General features: G+C 43.1%; 1 protein-coding gene across 2 annotated transcripts in view; it reads left to right on the top strand.

Moving 5' to 3' along the window:
• The window catches only part of LOC126188076 (E3 ubiquitin-protein ligase KCMF1-like), a 95,460-nt gene that overhangs the window by 12,851 nt on the left and 70,244 nt on the right, over positions 1 to 12,365 (top strand). The window contains exons 3-4 of one of the 2 annotated variants that reach the window (XM_049929525.1): positions 5,210 to 5,349; positions 11,400 to 11,516. In XM_049929525.1, the coding sequence (XP_049785482.1) occupies positions 5,210 to 5,349; positions 11,400 to 11,516 (257 nt within the window). The remainder of the gene's footprint in view (positions 1 to 5,209; positions 5,350 to 11,399; positions 11,517 to 12,365) is intronic. The other variant, XM_049929526.1, reaches the window with a different exon arrangement.

Below are 12,365 nucleotides of genomic sequence, written 5' to 3'. Positions count from 1 at the left end.
AATGTTAGAATTTCTGCATTGGATTTTGTAAGTCGCAGATCCCTGATAAAGTTATTTAACTCATTTTGTGTGAAGTAGTGAAGTATAGCACCATCATCCTCTGAGAAGTCTTCTCAATGATCGAATTCGGTATTTGATCCACTACTGCTATCTTCACAGTACTAGAGGAGGAGGAGGAGGAGGAGGAAGAAGAATAGGAATAGGAATAGGAATAGGAAACTCCTCAATGTGTGCAATGAGCCTAAGAGATGATGACTAGTATGGATATGCAAAAACATTGGCTTTCTTGCCTCTCATATGATGAGTCAGCAACACAGAAATAGCAGTTGTAGAGGTGACCTGTTGGTTCTCACCAAATTCTAGATACACCAAATTTCATTTCTTTGTTTTCTCCTCTATACCAGGCCTTGAGAGTGGATCTGCAACAACATGTGACATGTCACCAGTTCTTGCATTGGTCTCACACAGGGATACCTAAATATCACCTGTATGCTGAACAGAAGTTGTTAGCATTCTTTGTTCTGTGCTTTTGATCCCGGGAAGATGTTACACACACAACAAAAACAGTCTGGACGATGCTTACAACAACGGGAAGATGCCATTATTCATCAATAATGTGCACCTGAAACACACAACATATGGTTGAACCATTTATTCATCTCATAGATAAAGTGTTAGTAGCTAATATAATTTTAATCAATTAATGTCATATAATTGGACACGAAAAGCAAATAAACGATTATATAAAACTCGGATTATTCAGTGTATTCTAGTTGTGACCTGATTCATCCAAAACAAGCATAAACTTCACTTAAACAAAAAGTTTTCTTTTGTTACATAGTTATTTTAAGAAGTATTTGAACAACTTGTCTATCAGGGAACTTGCACTGTATGTTTGTATCTTCGTTAACAGTCTGCAGTGATGCATTATGTCAAACACTTTTCAGAAATCTAGGAATATAGAATCTGCCTGCTGCCCTTCATCCATGGTTCACAGGATGTTGTTATTGTGGTCTTCAAGCCAGAGACTGGTTTGATGCAGATCCCATGCTACTCTATACTGTGCAAGTTTCTTCATCTCCAAGTAACTACTGCAACCTACACCCTTCTGAATCTGTTTAGTGCATTCATGCCTTGGTCTCCCTCTATGAATTTTACCCTCTGCACTTCCCTCCAACACTAAATTGAATATCCCTTGATGCCTCATAACGTGTCCTACCAACTGATCTCTTCTTCTAGTCATGTTGTGCCACAAATTCCTCTTCTCCCCAATTCTGTTCAGTATCTCCTCATTAGTTCATGATATATCCTTCTAATCTTCAGCATTCTTCTGTAGCACCACATTTCGAAAGTTTCTATTCTCTTCTTCTCAAAAATATTTATTGTCCATGTTTCACTTCCATGCATGGCTACACTCCATACAAATACTTCCAGAAAAGACTTCCTGACACTTAAATCTATACTTCCTGACACTTAAATCTATACTCGATGTTAGCAGATTTCTCTTCTTCAGTAATACTTTCCTTGCCATTGCCAGTCTACATTTTGTATCCTCTCTGATTCGACAATCAGTTATTTGCTCCCATAAATAGCAAAACTCATCTGCTACTTTTCCAGGTCCTTTGCTGTCTCTGATAGATTGCAGTGTTGGCAAACATAAAAATTGTTATTTTTTCTCCATGGATTTTAATTCCTACTCCTAATTTTTCTTTTGTTTCCTTTACTGCTTGCTCAATATACAGATTTAATAACACCGGAGATAGGCTACAACCCTGTCTCACTCCCTTCTCAACCAGTGCTTCCCTTTCGTGTTCCTTGACTCTTTTGTATAAATTGAAAATAGCCTTTCGCTCCCTGTATTTGACCCCGGCCACCGTCGGAATTTGAAAGATGTCATTCCAGTTAACATTGTCAGAAGTATTCTCTAAGTCTACAAATGCTAGAAACATAGGTTTGTCTTTCTTTAATCTCTCTTCAAAGATAAGTCTTAGGGTCAGTATTGCCCCCACGTGTTCCAACATTTCTACAGAATCCAACCAGGTCAGCTTCTACCAGTTTTTCCATTCATCTGTAAACAATTTGTGTTAGTATTTTGCAGCTGTGACTTTATTAAACTGATAGTTTGGTACTTTTCACACCCGTCAACACCTACTTTCTTTGGTATTGGAATTATTATATTCTTTTTGAAGTCTGGGGGTATTTCGCTTCTCTCATACATCTTGCTCACCAGATGGTAGAGTTCTGTCAGGGCTGGCTCTCCCAAGGCTATCAGTAGTTCTAATGGAATGTTGACTACTCCCAGGGCCTTGTTTCGACTTATGTCTTTCAGTGTTGTATCAAACTCTTCACACAGTACCATATCTCCCATTTCATCTTCATCTATGTCCTCTTGTCTTTCCATAATATGTTGCCCTCAACTAAATCACCCTTGTTTAGACGCTCTATATACTCCTTTCACATTTCAGCCTTCCCTTCTTTGCTTGGCACTGGTGTTCCATCTGAGCTCTTTGACATCCATACAGGTGGTTCTCTTTTCTCCAAAGGTCTCTAATTTTCCTGTAAGCAGTATCTATCTTACCCCTAGTGATGTACACCTCTACATCCTTACATTTGTCCTCTAGCCATCCCTGCTTAGCCATTCTGCACTCCCTCTTGATCTTATTTTTGAGACATTTGTATTCCTTTTTGCCTGCTTCATTTACTGCCTTTTTATATTTTCTCCTTTCATCAATTAAATTCAATATTTCTTCTGTTACCCAAGGATTTCTACTAGCCCTCGTCTTTTTACCTACTTGATCCTCTGCTGCCTTTATTATTTCATCTCTCAAAGCTAGCTATTCTTCTTCTACGTTATTTCTTTCCCCCGTTCTTGTCAATCGTTCTCCAATGCTCTCTCTGAAACACTCTACAACCTCTGATTTTTTTAGTTTATCCAGGTTGTGTGGATGCTATGGATATCGTGTGAGAAAACAGCAAACTGAGTTTTGCACAAGCTCCACTAGTGATGCTTTCTGAAACTGCTGACTTGTGGACATTAGCTTTTTGGTCTGTAGGAAATTTATTACATATGAACTGAGAATATATACAACAATCCTGCAGCAAACTGATGGTATGGATAGTGGTCTGTAGTTTTACAGGTCTATTTTTTACCCTTCTTATATGCAGGTGTCACCTGTGCTTTTTTCCTCCAGTTAATTAGTAATGAGCACTGTGTGAAAGATTCATGATAAAATACTCTTTGTAAAACTGAATTGGGATTTCATCCTGACCTGGCGACTTATTCGTTTTCAATTCTTTCAGTTGCTTCTCTATGCCAGGGATACCTTTTACTATATTCTCCACACAGGAGTCTGTACAATGGTCAGATGATGGTATGTTTGTACTATCCTCTTGTGTGAACAATTTCTTAAAGGCAAAATTTAGGACTAACGCTTTCCTTTTGCAACCTTCCATTGCCACACCGGATTGGTCAATATGTGACTGGATAGAAGTTGTTGACCCATTTAGAGATTTTTATGTAGGAATAGAATTTTCATCCGTTTCAATCAGTTGTTGCTTAATGTCCTCTTTGAAGCTCTCAACAGCCATTGATTTCTTGAATTTATCCAGGTTCAGGCTCTTGCATTTTTTACCTTTCTGCAGTTTCTTCAGTTTTAAAATGCAATTTCATGTGAAGCAACAGAAAAATAATTATGGTCAAAGGCAGCTGCACTTTCAAATGTGTTGTGTACTTTAAAATCTGGTTTCAATATCTCAATCATATCACCATAATAAGCAATCTGAAATCGTACAGTTCTGGTAAAAGTATAGCTCAGGGCCAGTGGCTTGCCTCTGTGTTTTGTGCAGCAGTGCGTCAGTGCTGAGTGCAGTGTATAACAGGAAGGAAGAATGTGTGTCAGCTTTTGGGTCTATGCTGCCAATAAGAGAGCAGCAGTGGAGGTTGTATTTTGAAGGAATATTGTCACGTGTCATGTCAGTGTATCACAACTTCTGATATTGTAAAAAATTTGAAAGTAACAGATAAATTTTTGACAATCAGTATTATTAATTTAGTTTTAGCTGTGCTAATATGTCCCACCCCAACCACAACCTCTCAATTTGTAACATAGTTGGGTAAAAGCAGTCAAATATTTGTGACAAAAGTGAAGAAGAGAATGATTTCTGTTTCGGCACTAGAAATTCATTGCCTGGTATCTCACCTCTCATTGGCTACACAAAAGTGTCATCCCGTTGGCTATGTGAAACAGATGCATCGTCAGTCTATCAGCAGTACAAAAACACCATCATGACTGTCACTGACCCTGATATAGGATGATCCCTAAATTGTGCTACCACTCTACCAAGCAGCTACCACTTTCATACATTTCCTTCAGTCCATGTTCACCTCCTGTTTTTTCTTCTTTTTCTTTTCTTACTTTTTAGTTTTGGTACACAATCACAAGTAAGTTTTCACATCACTTAACAATCTAAATAATTTCTTTTACCTTATCATTAATTCCTCCAGTCTCCTCGTGTATGAAAGTCGGAGGCACTAAATCATTGTAGTGTAATATCTATTTCACTTGTTCACCTTGGACAATAATATTATTCCTTTGGTTGTTGTCTCCTTTGGTAAAATGTACATGAAAATTTAAACAGGCTCTCAGTGTGATTTTCAGTTTTGAAGGACAGCATTTCATTTTTCAGCAAATATTGTTGCAACTGTACAAGTTATTGTTTAATTTTAAGTATCGTGTAGGCCTTTGGCTGTTGATAAATGGGGTTGTCTCTCTGCCTCATCTTATTAGAACTGATTTATACCATTGGGAACTCCAGGTGGGAATGTCAACAATGTAGGAAAAGACAGGTTGCTACTTACTGTAAAGAAGACATGTCAAGTTGCAGTCAGAAACAATACGAGTGTCTTTTAATTGTGCCTGTCTGCAACTTGACGTGTCTTCTTTACGGTAAGTAGCAGTCTGTCTGTTGCTATAATGTTGATTTATACCATTGTCAGTTATAATTTCTTTTTTAATACAAAAAGAGTAGTTTGTATACAGTAATACATGTTTAGCAGATTTTTCTTAAAAATTTTGATGTAATTAACTTTCAAACAGGTGCAAACTGTCATCCAACATCTTGGAAATTTTAGGATATTTGTGCCAAGTGTAATGATAGTGTTGTGTTTGATACTTGTATCTGCTACAGCAGTATATTATTTGAATTTCAGATTTGTATTATGGTGGTGAAGCGCTTAGTGTAGAGCAGCCGCAGGCTTTCACGTGCCCATATTGTGGGAAAATGGGCTTTACTGAAACAACATTGCAAGAGCATGTTGCCTCAGAACATTCAGAAACGTCTTTCGAAGTGGTAAGATTATATAATCAATATTTTTGCTTTGTCAACATTATTCTTTTTGTAAATTTCTAAATTAGTACCACTATTTTCTGAGAGCAGAATTTTAAAGTCTTGAAATACCTGTTTGAAGTTCTTTATTGCAGCTAATGCTTTGTAAGAAAACCTGTTGCCAGAATGCTGGTTCATAAGGACTTGGAAAGTTAATAGTTGCACAGAGTATGCTTTCCATACATCATGTGAAATACTAGGTCTTCATTAGAGAGAAAATTCTTGTCGATAGGAGTCTTGAAATCACAGATGGATTTTTAAATTAACAGAACAGTAATAAAGTAGATTTTTTCCTACATTATAAAGGAAGAGTTTGATTAAGATGAGTCTGATGAGAACATAAGTAACAAAATTAAAATTAGTTGTTACTAGAATTAAAACTAAAAGTTTGCACAATTTTGGCCAGTATGAGGGCAAGGAGTTGCTCATACGGTCCAGTCAGCAAGCACACTGGACCTTAGAAAAAGGTTTGAATTTTATGAACTTTTAGTATGTTGCATGTAGGTCGTATGACTAGAATCCAAGTTTTTGAACTTGAGAACCCTTTGCCCCCCCTCTCTCTCTTACCCCCTCTCTCTCTTACCCCCTCTCTCTCTTACCCCCTCTCTCTCTTCCCCCCTCTCTCTCTTCCCCCCTCTCTCTCTTCCCCCCTCTCTCTCTTCCCCCCTCTCTCTCTTCCCCCCTCTCTCTCTTCCCCCCTCTCTCTCTTCCCCCCTCTCTCTCTTCCCCCCTCTCTCTCTTCCCCCCTCTCTCTCTTCCCCCCTCTCTCTCTTCCCCCCTCTCTCTCTTCCCCCCTCTCTCTCTTCCCCCCTCTCTCTCTTCCCCCCTCTCTCTCTTCCCCCCTCTCTCTCTTCCCCCCTCTCTCTCTTCCCCCCTCTCTCTCTTCCCCCCTCTCTCTCTTCCCCCCCTCTCTCTCTTCCCCCCCTCTCTCTCTTCCCCCCCTCTCTCTCTTCCCCCCCTCTCTCTCTTCCCCCCCTCTCTCTCTTCCCCCCCTCTCTCTCTTCCCCCCCTCTCTCTCTTCCCCCCCTCTCTCTCTTCCCCCCCTCTCTCTCTTCCCCCCTCTCTCTCTTCCCCCCCTCTATCTCTTCCCCCCCTCTATCTCTTCCCCCCCTCTATCTCTTCCCCCCCTCTATCTCTTCCCCCCCTCTCTCTTCCCCCCTCTCTCTTCCCCCCCTCTCTCTCTTCCCCCCCTCTCTCTCTTCCCCCCTCTCTCTTCCCCCCTCTCTCTTCCCCCCTCTCTCTCTTCCCCCCTCTCTCTCTTCCCCCCTCTCTCTCTTCCCCCTCTCTCTCTCCCCCCTCTCTCTCCCCCCCCTCTCTCTCCCCCCCCCTCTCTCTCTTCCCCCCTCTCTCTCTTCCCCCCTCTCTCTCTTCCCCCCTCTCTCTCTTCCCCCTCTCTCTCTTCCCCCCTCTCTCTCTTCCCCCCTCTCTCTCTTCCCCCCTCTCTCTCTTCCCCCCTCTCTCTCTTCCCCCCTCTCTCTCTTCCCCCCTCTCTCTCTTCCCCCCTCTCTCTCTTCCCCCCTCTCTCTCTTCCCCCCTCTCTCTCTTCCCCCCCTCTCTCTTCCCCCCCTCTCTCTTCCCCCCTCTCTCTCTTCCCCCCTCTCTCTCTTCCCCCCTCTCTCTCTTCCCCCCCCCTCTCTCTTCCCCCCTCTCTCTCTTCCCCCCTCTCTCTCTTCCCCCCTCTCTCTCTTCCCCCCTCTCTCTCTTCCCCCCTCTCTCTCTTCCCCCCTCTCTCTCTTCCCCCCTCTCTCTCTTCCCCCCTCTCTCTCTTCCCCCCTCTCTCTCTTCCCCCCCTCTCTCTCTTTCCCCCCTCTCTCTTCCCCCCTCTCTCTCTTCCCCCCTCTCTCTCTTCCCCCCTCTCTCTCTTCCCCCCTCTCTCTCTTCCCCCCTCTCTCTCTTCCCCCCCCCTCTCTCTTCCCCCCTCTCTCTTCCCCCCTCTCTCTCTTCCCCCCTCTCTCTCTTCCCCCCTCTCTCTCTTCCCCCCCTCTCTCTGTTCCCCCCTCTCTCTGTTCCCCCCTCTCTCTGTTCCCCCCCTCTCTCTGTTCCCCCCCTCTCTCTGTTCCCCCCCTCTCTCTGTTCCCCCCCTCTCTCTGTTCCCCCCCTCTCTCTGTTCCCCCCCTCTCTCTGTTCCCCCCCTCTCTCTGTTCCCCCCCTCTCTCTGTTCCCCCCCTCTCTCTGTTCCCCCCTCTCTCTGTTCCCCCCCTCTCTCTGTTCCCCCCCTCTCTCTGTTCCCCCCCTCTCTCTGTTCCCCCCCTCTCTCTGTTCCCCCCCTCTCTCTGTTCCCCCCCTCTCTCTGTTCCCCCCCTCTCTCTGTTCCCCCCTCTCTCTGTTCCCCCCTCTCTCTGTTCCCCCCTCTCTCTGTTCCCCCCTCTCTCTGTTCCCCCCTCTCTCTGTTCCCCCCTCTCTCTGTTCCCCCCTCTCTCTGTTCCCCCCTCTCTCTGTTCCCCCCTCTCTCTGTTCCCCCCTCTCTCTGTTCCCCCCTCTCTCTGTTCCCCCCTCTCTCTGTTCCCCCCTCTCTCTGTTCCCCCCTCTCTCTGTTCCCCTCTCTCTCTGTTCCCCCCTCTCTCTGTTCCCCCCTCTCTGTTCCCCCCTCTCTCTGTTCCCCCCTCTCTCTGTTCCCCCCTCTCTCTGTTCCCCCCTCTCTCTGTTCCCCCCTCTCTCTGTTCCCCCCCTCTCTCTGTTCCCCCCCCTCTCTGTTCCCCCCTCTCTCTTCCCCCCTCTCTCTTCCCCCCTCTCTCTTCCCCCCTCTCTCTTCCCCCCTCTCTCTGTTCCCCCTCTCTCTGTTCCCCCTCTCTCTCTTCCCCCCCTCTCTCTCTTCCCCCCCTCTCTCTCTTCCCCCCTCTCTCTCTTCCCCCCCCTCTCTCTCTCTTCCCCCCCCTCTCTCTCTCTTCCCCCCCCTCTCTCTCTCTTCCCCCCCCTCTCTCTCTCTTCCCCCCCTCTCTCTCTCTTCCCCCCCCTCTCTCTCTTCCCCCCCCTCTCTCTCTTCCCCCCCTCTCTCTCTCTTCCCCCCCTCTCTCTCTCTTCCCCCCCCGTCTCTCTCTCTTCCCCCCCCGTCTCTCTCTCTTCCCCCCCCGTCTCTCTCTTCCCCCCTATCTTCCTTGTAGAGTGGAAGCTTGTACAGTTTGCACTGGTTGATTGTATTTTTACACCAAGTATTTATCAAGGTACGGAGTTTCAATGGCAAAATTCTCAAATTACCAAAACAAATACAGAAAAATAAAAAGGGCCGGGTTTAGCCTTAGAATTTAATTGTGCAACTTCTTTAAAAGGACAATGGTGAGTGCCTCTACTGATCAACGCTTCACTTGAAAGACTCTTTCCCCTGACTTTCAGTGGGATCCTTATTTTTGTTACGGCTGTATAAAAAGGCAGAAACACAGGTTTTTCATGGTAGGTGTTTCTAATTGTCAACATTTCATAATCCCATGAAAAAAGGCTATGGCAGTATAAGTGGTTAATGCACATAGTGCACATGGATCTTGCCCACAGGCTTGAACATTGCTAATGTAGCCATGCTTCAAACAACTCTCTTAGAAGAACCCACCATCAAAAGCTGCACATTTGACAACCTGAGATCCACTTCTTCTTGTACAGGAGTGAACACTGCATACAACGCTAACTTTGTGCTGTTGCCTATACCATCTTCAGTGAACAGGTGCATAAAAAAGGTTGCAAGCTCAAATCTGAACAATTTTCTCAGGGCATTATCAGATTACTTGGCAATATGAATTCATTTGAAGGGAGTAATAGAATTGACTGCACCTTTTTTGTCTACCATTTTCAGAACATGTGTAAAGAGGCTAGGTTCAGGACTTCAGTATTTTCTTCCAGCACTTTCTTCAAGCAGTTGATGAGAATTACTTGATCTAAATAACAGTTCACCTCTTCATGACCAATTGTTCTTCTGCTTAATCACACCATCTTATTGTCTTGGAGAATGGTGGATGTTCACAGAAAACTGACTGATACTACATCTTGTTCAGAAGGTATTGAACATATCTCAATCAACACCTCTATTTGTTCACAGACATATTGGGTGTATAGTATACTCAAAGTCCATTGAGACAGCACACTGTTCATTATGCTGGTGCCATGGTCCCAAGGACACTGGCCCACCTGTTCACGCACCTCTCCAAGCCAGACAGTTATGATCACCTCATCGATAGGGGAAAAAGGGGGATTTCAGGCTTTGTCTAGTTGACAAACATTGACAGTTTTAGGCTCATACTGTTTTACTTCTAAAAAAAATGTTGTAAAATGAAAGTTATGTTAAAAGGTGCATGTCTTGGAGTTTATTGATGTTTTGAGAAATTTGCCATTGCTTTGAAGTACTGTATCTTGATAAGTATTTGGTGTGAAAGACTGTTAGCTAGTGCAAATTGTACTGAGAAAAGTGCCAAAATTCTGCAATTTTTCGGATCCTTCCGTGTTAGCAGGGGGTTCTTGGTGCTGAAAACTTGTGTTATAAAGGGAATCTGTTTGAGATCTTAGAAAAGTATAATATGATGTGGGTTAACAATGACTGACAGTGCTCTGTGAGGCAAGCCAATAGCACATAGTTCACAGCACAAACACCAGGCATCAGAAAAATGTTGTACGAATGTGGCACAAGTTAACACGCTCCGTGCGTCTCGATTAAGTGAAAATGGTAATTAGGCAACAATGATGCACTCAGTTTCTCATACAGTACGCAAAATGTTTGAGTGTCATATAGACCCAGCGAACTTTCAGATGTCAGTACATTATGTAAGTCCCATCACATGGAGACATTGTTAAATGGTGCAACATGTCCTTGGAAAATACATTGTAGATGCCTCACACAGGTGGAAGGCAGTGTGATAGAAACATGGAAGAAGATATTTGATAAGCCACAATTCCGAGTTCACGCAAGTCACTCTGCCATTTATCAACAGAGCTGAATACACCATACACAACATGTCCAAGGATTGTTAGATAATACCTTAACATGTATCCATATCATATTCGGCACTCACAGGCACCAACACAGCTGAATTATGGAGCTCAACTCCAATTTGTTGTTATGATGTGTGTGGCAGGAAGCAAATTATCAGTGGTTAAATTGATGGATGTTCGTGGATGAAACCACATTTCATGCAAGTGGCTGAGTCAACACTCATAACTGTATCATTTTGGGAACCGAGAATTCACGAGTCTCGTAAAAGCTTGAAAGAGCCAGTACCAAAGTGAATGTGTGGTGCTGAGTGACCCAAGAGAGAGCCTCCAGCCCATTTTGCGGAGGTGACCGTTTGTACCGTCAGTTATATTGGAATGATTGAGCTGTATGTGGCCCTCAGCTACAGCAAGATGGGACACCGAACACCAATATCTATCAGCAGGTTGGCAGTCCACCACATTGGGCTATCATAATGTGGGAACAATTAAACCTGATATTAAATTATCGCTGTGCTTGAATGGTGGACCTATCTCGTGGCTTCTTAATTGCCCTAAGGAGTTCTTTGTGTGGTGCTACATCAGTTCAACAGTGTAAGCTTAAAGACCACAGAATCTGTCTGACCTATGGAGGCAGATTATAGTGACCTTTCAACAAAACACTCAAGAAATGCTGCATATCACACTGCGCAATGTGCTTGTCGGGCATTAAATGTGCTACATTCACAGTGGCGGACATGTAGTTGCTAATGTGCTGTAACAGAAAATTCAGGTACAAAGTCCAGAGTCTCCTACACATTTATGTACTGTTAACAAGCAATAAATTTGCATAGTTTATTGTTTATAGTGTTTTACTTTTGACACCTCGTGGATCATACTGTACATTGCAGACCACTTACATACAACAGTAAAAGTTTAAGAAATTGATAACTTTTTAAGGTACCTTGCCCTTTACCTTTTGATTTGAGTGTCTGTTGGCTGGACTGACAGTAGGTTTTTTAAATTTATTTTCCTGTCAGGTATTTATCTCAAGTAGTTTGCATCCATTTTGTGCATTTTTATTATGTTTTAGGTTACAAAATATAATCTTTGCTGTTCTCACACAGGTTTGCCCAATATGCGCATCCCTACCTGGGGGTGACCCAAATTTGGTTACTGATGACTTCGCGGGTCACCTAACCTTAGAGCATCGCAGTGGACCTCGGGACCTGATATCCTTTCTCATATCCTTTGCTATACAATTTTGCCCAACACAAACTACAGTATGGCTCCTTTTTTCATTATGTTTTTGTCTAGACTATTGCTTATTGTTCTTTTTTATAATAATTTTAGTTCACAGCATATAAATTCTACAAAATTAATTATAGGTTGGAATATGCAGGTATAAAAGGAGCAGTTCAAAAATTGTCTTACATTGGTTGCCACAAACCACGAGTTGAATCACAATGAACAAAGGTACTCTCAGCCTTTAGGTTGAGCAGCCTTTTAGACTGGAAAGTTTCTCTTATTATTTATGTATTAAATATATAAAGTAAACAAAGAAACTGTTGTGCACCTTCGTGCTTTCGCAACGTAAAGACTGTTCCATAAAATTTCGGGTATGCAGCCACATAAATTCAGCTTCTTCTTTATGACTGTGTGGAATGTATGTGTAAGGCAAAGCTGTCTTTGTGACTAAATTATTATGGAAAAGAAAGGAAGGGTGTTATAATTTGAGATGGTATGTAATCTACTCTTTGTGAAAAGTAGTAAGGGCAACCAAGCACAACGTTTCTGTCCAGCAGGTAGCTCACCATTGGCAGTGTTGCATGCCAGCTACCCATTTGACACAGTGGAGAATTTTGTGCTATTAGTAGGCTCCGGTGAATGATTATAAATTGCATGCCACTGTCTCTCCTTGTGTACTGGTTACAAAAAATTCTTACTCCATCAGAATTTGAACAGGCTATTTTTGAGCTGGGGGCTGTTACATATATACAAACCAGATGCATCTAATAAGATTCGAGTTAAATACTTTTATTTAGCTTCAATGTTTTAGCAATGGTTATAATGTTGTGGGAAAACTGTCAATA

This window comes from Schistocerca cancellata, chromosome 5, assembly GCF_023864275.1.
Source record: "Schistocerca cancellata isolate TAMUIC-IGC-003103 chromosome 5, iqSchCanc2.1, whole genome shotgun sequence".
Lineage (NCBI taxonomy): Eukaryota > Metazoa > Arthropoda > Insecta > Orthoptera > Acrididae > Schistocerca > Schistocerca cancellata.
This window is presented reverse-complemented; position numbering and strand designations above follow the sequence as displayed.